Source organism: Neoarius graeffei, chromosome 14 (assembly GCF_027579695.1).
Source record: "Neoarius graeffei isolate fNeoGra1 chromosome 14, fNeoGra1.pri, whole genome shotgun sequence".
NCBI classification, from domain to species: Eukaryota; Metazoa; Chordata; class Actinopteri; order Siluriformes; family Ariidae; genus Neoarius; species Neoarius graeffei.
This window is the reverse complement of record NC_083582.1, coordinates 2,394,592-2,401,924: the sequence shown is the minus strand read 5'-3', so window position 1 is coordinate 2,401,924 and position 7,333 is coordinate 2,394,592. Positions and strand designations below refer to the sequence as shown.

At 40.3% G+C, this 7,333-nt stretch overlaps 1 protein-coding gene across 1 annotated transcript in view; it reads right to left on the bottom strand.

The window, feature by feature from the left end:
* Positions 1–1,021: 1,021 nt before the first annotated feature.
* Positions 1,022–7,333, bottom strand: part of LOC132898648 (interferon-induced very large GTPase 1-like) — a 33,696-nt gene continuing 27,384 nt past the window's right edge. The window contains exons 11-12 of the mRNA XM_060940367.1: positions 4,302–5,803; positions 1,022–4,205 (exon numbers count right to left, since the gene is read on the bottom strand). Coding sequence (XP_060796350.1) covers positions 1,022–4,205; positions 4,302–5,803 — 4,686 coding nt within the window. The remainder of the gene's footprint in view (positions 4,206–4,301; positions 5,804–7,333) is intronic.

Sequence of the window (7,333 nt, the reverse complement as noted above, 5' to 3'; positions counted from 1 at the left end):
TTTGTATTTTCTTCCATTATTTGGGCATATAGGGCATTAAAGGGTTAATATATTAAATTGCCCAAGGGATATCACCGGGCACCCTCTTAAATCTTGAAGAGCTACCTCAAATCTATAAGATAAAGCAAAAAAAAAAACTTTAACCAAAAATTCCGGGTCCGACCCCATGGCTCCCGGACTATTTCCTGTCCTGCCATGGAGAATAACTTTCTCTGCTCCATCTACTGGACAAACAGTGAAACTGCAGGTAAAGTTTTGAAGACAGATTTATAAGCAGAGGAATCAGTTTGTGTTATTAGTTAAAAGATTAGAGAATATATCTGATAAACATTCTATAATTTCAAAATATGTAATTATTGGAACCCAAAAAGCCTCTTCACAATACAGTTACAGTGGATATAAAAAGTTTACACACCCCTGTTAAAATCACAGGGTTTTTAAATTAAAAAAATAAATAAAACAAAAAAATTATGTCTGATTTTTTTCCACCTTTAAATGTGATATAGTAACCACCAACAAGTGAAAAACAAAAAATGTTTTAGGGGGAAAAAGAATAAACTGGTTGCATTTTTGTTGGTTTCTATATAAATGTAAAAGGTTGGAAATTTCATTCTCAATTTTTGATTTTAATTATTTTTTTAATCACAAGTTCGTGTAGATTTTTATATCCACTTTACATTAAAAATAATTATGAGAATCTTTGACAAATCAATAAACCTCAGTTTCCTATCTAGAGTAAATTAATCACTCATATATTAATAGATTAATCCAAAATAAAACACATGCAAAGAATGCTGAAAACTGTCGTCCTGTTAAATGAGTAATGTCTCGTGAAATGAATTATCAGCCACTGTGATACTCGTACACATCACTAGAATCTGGTCATGAAGCTGAATGTGTTGTTGGGTATTGTGGGATGTGGATGAAGTCTTCTCATTCAGGTAAGCTGGACTCTCTTCAATCAGATCCAGATGTTTTTTGTGTCAGAAAGCAGAGAAAAGTGCCATTTCATTAAAATGTATTAATGTATTCTTAAACTTTTAACAGCATCTGACAGGGTAAACTCTTTCCACTCAGCAGGAATCTCCCCGTCACCACAAAACTGTTTGTTATGGTGTTTTTCAAGATTTTCCTGAAATTCACAAACAAACCATTTCCAGTAAGCTAACGTGGAAAAATCAGGGGAGATTCCCCATTCAGCAAACACCCCACCTGCTTTCCTGTAATCTTTATAAGGAACAGGAGTCTCAGGTTCACTGGATGGGTAAAAGGAGCAGCCACTTGCTACATCTGTTGTGCAAAACTCTATGGCGAATTCTGTTGTGCCCCTATAACTGATTCCTCTCACTGCAGACGAGCGATGATAATCAGCATTGTGATCTCCAGGATGACCTTCTTGGCTGTGGGTACAGACGGCTCCACAGAAAGGACACTGTTTCCAGCAGCACCCACAGAAATGTTTGATTAGAATCTCATCAGGTCTTTCTCTGAACTTCTCCATGGAAAAGTCTGACATCTTACTGAGACGTTTCTTTAACTCTTCAACAACAGCTGGGAGTTCCTTCCTTATGGCTTCCACAAGAACATCGAAGTCAATGCTATTCTTACACTCTTCATCACACAACTGAACTTTCGTATCTCCTAACTCATCTGCAAGGCTCTTAGTAAAAACATCCAGCCACTGATTTGCATCACCTTTGGCACGTTTGACATCATCTGTCGTCTTTTTTGCAGCAGTGATGATGCTGGTCTGTTTCTGATCAATGCACTCTTCAATTACAGAAACTGCTTTTGGGTTTTCAGCTGCCATGAACTCTTTAACCCTGGCCTTGATGAACTCCTCAAAGTGGACTTTAGGACGGTACATGTACGTTAAGTAGTTTTTAAACCTCACATCCTTATCTCCCTTCTGCTCTGCTAAAGACTTGAGAATGTGTTTTTCCAGATCAGCTCTGTTCCCATTAAATGGTGGTTTCTCTCTCATCTGTCCAGACACAAATAGAGCGATCTTGTTGTAGACACTCTGAAGAATCGCTTCTTTCAGTTTACTGCAAACCCGGTCTTCAAGTATCGCTGCTAATGTTGCTCCCTCATAGTATTTCTGAAAGATGTTAAAATACTCATCCCTTTTCTTTTTAAAATAATTAAGTGGATCATTTACTTCTCTGAATTTCCTGTGAAGCTCTGAGATGCTTTGTGCTGACTGTTCACACACATAAAGTGAGAGATCAACATAGAAATCTTGGTTAAAGACAGAGACATCGTCAGATAACTTTTGATCTTTCTTGAATCGTGTTTCAAATTCCTGCACCTGGGTTTTGACGTCATGTGCAATGCGTTGAATATAATGTGAATTGTATCCCTGTGTTGAGAACGGAAATGACTCCACCTGTTTTTTGGTTTCTTCAGTGACCTGATTAATGAGCTCACGTATTGATTGGTTTAAGTTCTCTGGTGTAAGAGGATTTCTCCACAAAAATTTATCCATAATCCATTTGAACATGCTCTTGTAAGTTGGGATATAGCTGCTGTAATCACGGACACGTCCAATTCCTCTATACTCTGAAGAACGCTTTCGATTTGAAACCAAGTCATGTTTGTAGACCTCTCCCAGAACTTCCATTATCTCGTTTGAGATGTTAACATCTTTGATTTTTGGAGCTTGTTTAGTTATTTCAGAGACCCATTGTTCCCACATGGAATCAAACTCCTTACTTGTGTCCGTTTTACAGTTAGTCTGTCTTTTAAGTCTTGAAGCAAGCTCTTTGCTCTTTTCAAAGAGTGTCTTCTCATATTTCACACGTTGCTGATCAAGGTTTTGTCTCATGCTTCCCTGCTTAATGCTATCATCCACTTTCCTCTTTGCTTCCTCTATTAGATCATCATGGAGGTTCTGGATTTGGGTCTCAAATCTGCATTGCCACTGAATCAGTGTTTCCTTTTCATTGTCTTCTTCAAAATATTGTTTAAATGCATTTTGGACATCCTTTAGTGTTCCTGCCATTTCTTCTTCCAGAACTTTCCTCTGGACTGTTTCTATGTTTCCACTGGCTACTCTGTTCAGCATTTTGTTTTCTACAGTCATCATTTCACGCCTCAGACTCCAGGTCCAGTTCCCATACTTCTGCTCCAGTCTCCTGTACACTGAGATCTCTTGTGCATTTTTAAAACAGAAAACAAAATTTTCGTCCAGTAAAGCATTCCACAGATCTTTCACACGCTTTTGAAACTGTGATAATTTCAGGCCATCTGTAGTTTTTGCATGAGAAAGAATATCTCTCTTTAGTTCCTGGATGTTCTCGCTGTAGCATGGGTTTGGTGGTGCCATGGGTGGAGAACCCTCCCAGAGCTGTGAAAAATATTTCACATCATGCTCTACATCAAATGCAATGACATCAGTGAAATTTTCTGCACAGTCGTCTTCATCTTTAGCTGCTAATTTAGTCATTTTATCCAGCGTTTCCTGCAAATTTCTCCTTCCATCCAGGATTTTCTCTCTAGCTGTAATATCAGAAACATTCTGATGCACAAACATGCAGCTGGGGTTTAGCCTGACCTTCTTCATCCTCAGGAATGCATGAACAACAATCTGAAGTATTTCCTGCATCTCAGTTGGGTTCTCTCCAAAGATGTTAATCAAAGTCATGTTTCCTAATCCTACCACAAATGTGGAAAGTTGATTGTCATGATGGATGGTGTTGCTTCCAGCCAGTTCTGGAGCTCTGAGACCTTCAGTATCAACAACCAAAATGTAGTCAATCTTCCACTCTTCCTTCATGTCCTCAGAAACTCTAACCAGCTGCATAAAGGCTCCTCTGGTGCATCTGCCTGCACTGACTGCAAACTGGAGCCCAAACATGGCGTTCAGCATGGTGGATTTCCCAGAGCTCTGAATTCCCAAAACCGACAACACAAAAACTCTCTGGTCTCCCAGTATCCTGATGACTTCATCTAAAACAGCTGAAACCCAGGTTAGAGGAACATAAGCTGCATCACCGTCCATCAGCTCCATCGGGTGCCCAGATATCATGAGCTTAGCAGCAAGTTCAGGCAGTTTATTCACGTTTCCAACCCGGTTCCCTCTCATGCTTTTTTCTTCAGAGACTGAGGCTTCATAAATCTGGCCCATCTCTCTCAGCATGTGCTCCAAGCCAAAGTTGGCAGCATTCAGTTCTTTTGATTTTTTTTTTAAGTTTGATTCTTCAGTCTTCAGTTTGTCCAGATTTTTTCTTTCAGTTTTTTGCTTTTCAGGTTTGTCTTGCTTTTTTAAGTCATGCATATCTATCCATTTTTGGTAATATTCTTGTTGGATGGTAGAGAGTTTCTCTGAAGTGAATTCAGTCAGCCCAATTACAGTCCATCTGAGGAAATACACTCTCTCACTGACTGACAGGTTTAATTTCTCACTGATCAAACCATCGACAAATAACTTCATGAGGTCACTGAATCCATGTTCCTGTTGTTCCCTTCTGAGATCCTTCATTTCAGTTTTCTTGTTGCTGAGCTCGTTTTCTATGTTGTTACTTTGAAGTCGCCGTAAGTCTTTGCTCGTTTGGCACCAGTCATGCCACAGTTTTCCCTGGCAGGGCAGATATTTCTCTTTTACCCTCAGTGGATCTTTTCTTTTGAGAAAACCCATTATATTTTGTGCAGCTTCCTTTCCTCTCTTACAGGCCTCATTGTGCTCATCCACACTGACCTCTGAGTTGTTGGTCATTTTCTCAAGATTGAAGGTCCTGTGTTTTTGTGAGAGACATTTCCTGATAATATTTCTGAGTACATTAGACGCATTAGACTGACTTCCACTTTTTAGTTCCACTCTGTATTTTCCTGTACCGATCTCACACTCAGCATCTTCATCATCATTCTCTTCATCAGTAAGAACAACAATGAGAGGTGTTGGGGATTCGCAAAGCTCCTCTACAAGTCTCATATTATTATCATCCTCATCAAGCTTAGGCAAAAGTACAACATTTACAGAGGCCGTGGTCATAAGTATCTCTCTCTGAGTTACAGCTCTGCTGGAATCACCATGAAGATTATAGAAAGCAACACATTCAGTGAAATGATCAGAGCTTTTCCCAGATGGACAGTACCAAGCGATCTCCACCACTCCATCCATCAGTAGACGGTTTCTGCTGCTGCCTGGACAGTGTCTGTGGAAAAATGTGTTGTGCTTGTCATTAATCAGGTTGTTAATCAGCTGAGACTTGGATGAGGAAACAGACCCAAGCTTGAAGAATGCCACCATTGGAGTTTCTGCTTTGGAAACAGGTCGAGTCTCGCTGATGATTTGTCCTGAAGCATCAGTCGACTTCCAACTCTTGTTGATTTGCCGCATTGTCCAGAAAGGAAATTCAATTTTCCCACTAGAGAGATTGGGTACCAGCAGAGGGATTGCATACTGACACTGTGCCAGTTTAGTCACCATGATTTGTTGAAGAAAATGATCTGCACAAAGGAACACTGCCATCTGAACATCCATTGGGTGAATCTCAGCCTGTTTCCTTTCAGTCTTTACATCCTGTTTTTTACAAAGAGCAACAAAAGCACTTCCTTTAGCTCCTGTCAGAGATTTAGGTACGTTGGTTTCGTTTCTGACAGAGATGTGTCTTGCTCTGTAATCTCCTGTCAAAAGCCGCTGCATGAAAACATGAACCAGTTCGTTCTCTTTACTGGGCTCTTTGTACTCTAAAGTGGATTTGGATATTTCAAGAAAGTGTGTGCTGGTAAGTTTGTCTTTATATTTCTTCTTCAGACCAAGTCGAAGCAACAGGTCTTCTACTCCATTTGATTTTCTCTCCTGAGAAAAAAAAATCACACAAAATATCACCAGCATTTAAAATAAATAACCGAAATGCCTTTTTCTCCACATGCTAGACATGTAGACAAGCTGAGGATGGACATCTTTCTGTGTTGTGGTGTTGCTCACCATCTGGTGCTCTTTGTTTTCTTCCAGTGAATGTTGCGGTCTCAACTTATCGTGTTGGACAGACTGCTTTCCTGGATGCTGAGAACAGATTAGATTAGATCAGATCAGATTCAACTTGATCGTCATTTGACAAGTGACAAGTACTAAAGCAACGAAATGCACTAATTAATGTCTGTCACCACCAATAATAAATAATAATAAACATTTTTCACTACTAGCAAGTTCTCAGCTTGCAATCCCAATGAAGAGAGTCACTGGTAATGTTTGAGGTTTGGGATGTAATCAGTGTGAATACTTGATCCAGATTGAACAGGTGATGCTTTATAAACAAATACAAATGCAGAAACAAAGAGGTTGTGGGCTTTTTTTTGAATGAAGCTTTCCAAAGCTTCACAGGAGATCTAGATAAGACCAGACTTGATCATCAGGGCTGGGATCCCACAGGATGCAACACGAAGTTTGTGTGAGGGGAAATTTTTCACTTATTTTACTTTTCAACTTGCACCCTGGTATAATGATCACACTTACACCTGAAGACAAACCACTGAAAAATTAGAACGTAAATGGCCTCAAACTAAATTGGTAGTATTCCAGTTAGCATGGAAGGAGAGCCTCCTGAAGTATAGTAAATTGTTCTACAGGCCTTCTGACTTTCACAGCACACTTGCAGCATGGTGACCAGAATAAAGATATTTGCTGAAAACAAAATTCATATATATTTCTCATCTCATCTCATCTCATTATCTGTAGCTGCTTTATCCTGTTCTACAGGGTCGCAGGCGAGCTGGAGCCTATCCCAGCTGACTACAGGCGAAAGGCGGGGTTCACCCTGGACAAGTCGCCAGGTCATCACAGGGCTGACACATAGACACAGACAACCATTCACACTCACATTCACACCTACGGTCAATTTAGAGTCACCAGTTAACCTAACCTGCATGTCTTTGGACTGTGGGGGAAACCGGAGCACCCAGAGGAAACCCACGCAGACATGGGAAGAACATGCAAACTCCACACAGAAAGGCCCTCGCCGGCCACGGGGCTCGAACCCAGACCTTCTTGCTGTGAGGCGACAGCGCTAACCACGACGCCACCCTCCCTTAAAAATATTTTTAGTTATTATATTTCAGTATGTTCCTGTTGACTGGATGTTTGGCTTCTCTCAATAGGACAAAGGCAAACATTTTCTTCTACTGTCTTGCCAACTGGAATGATCAAATTTGTAATTGTTGTTTGGTTGTTCCAGGAGCATCACCCAGTCGGGGCCCGAGCCAACATGGAGGGCTTCTTTATGCAGTGCCTGGGGCTACAGTATTGTGTGGGTCAATGTAGTGGAATTTAGAATTGGTGTGTATGTCATAAAATTGAGTAGGTGTGAATTACTGGATTGCTCCTAGCATG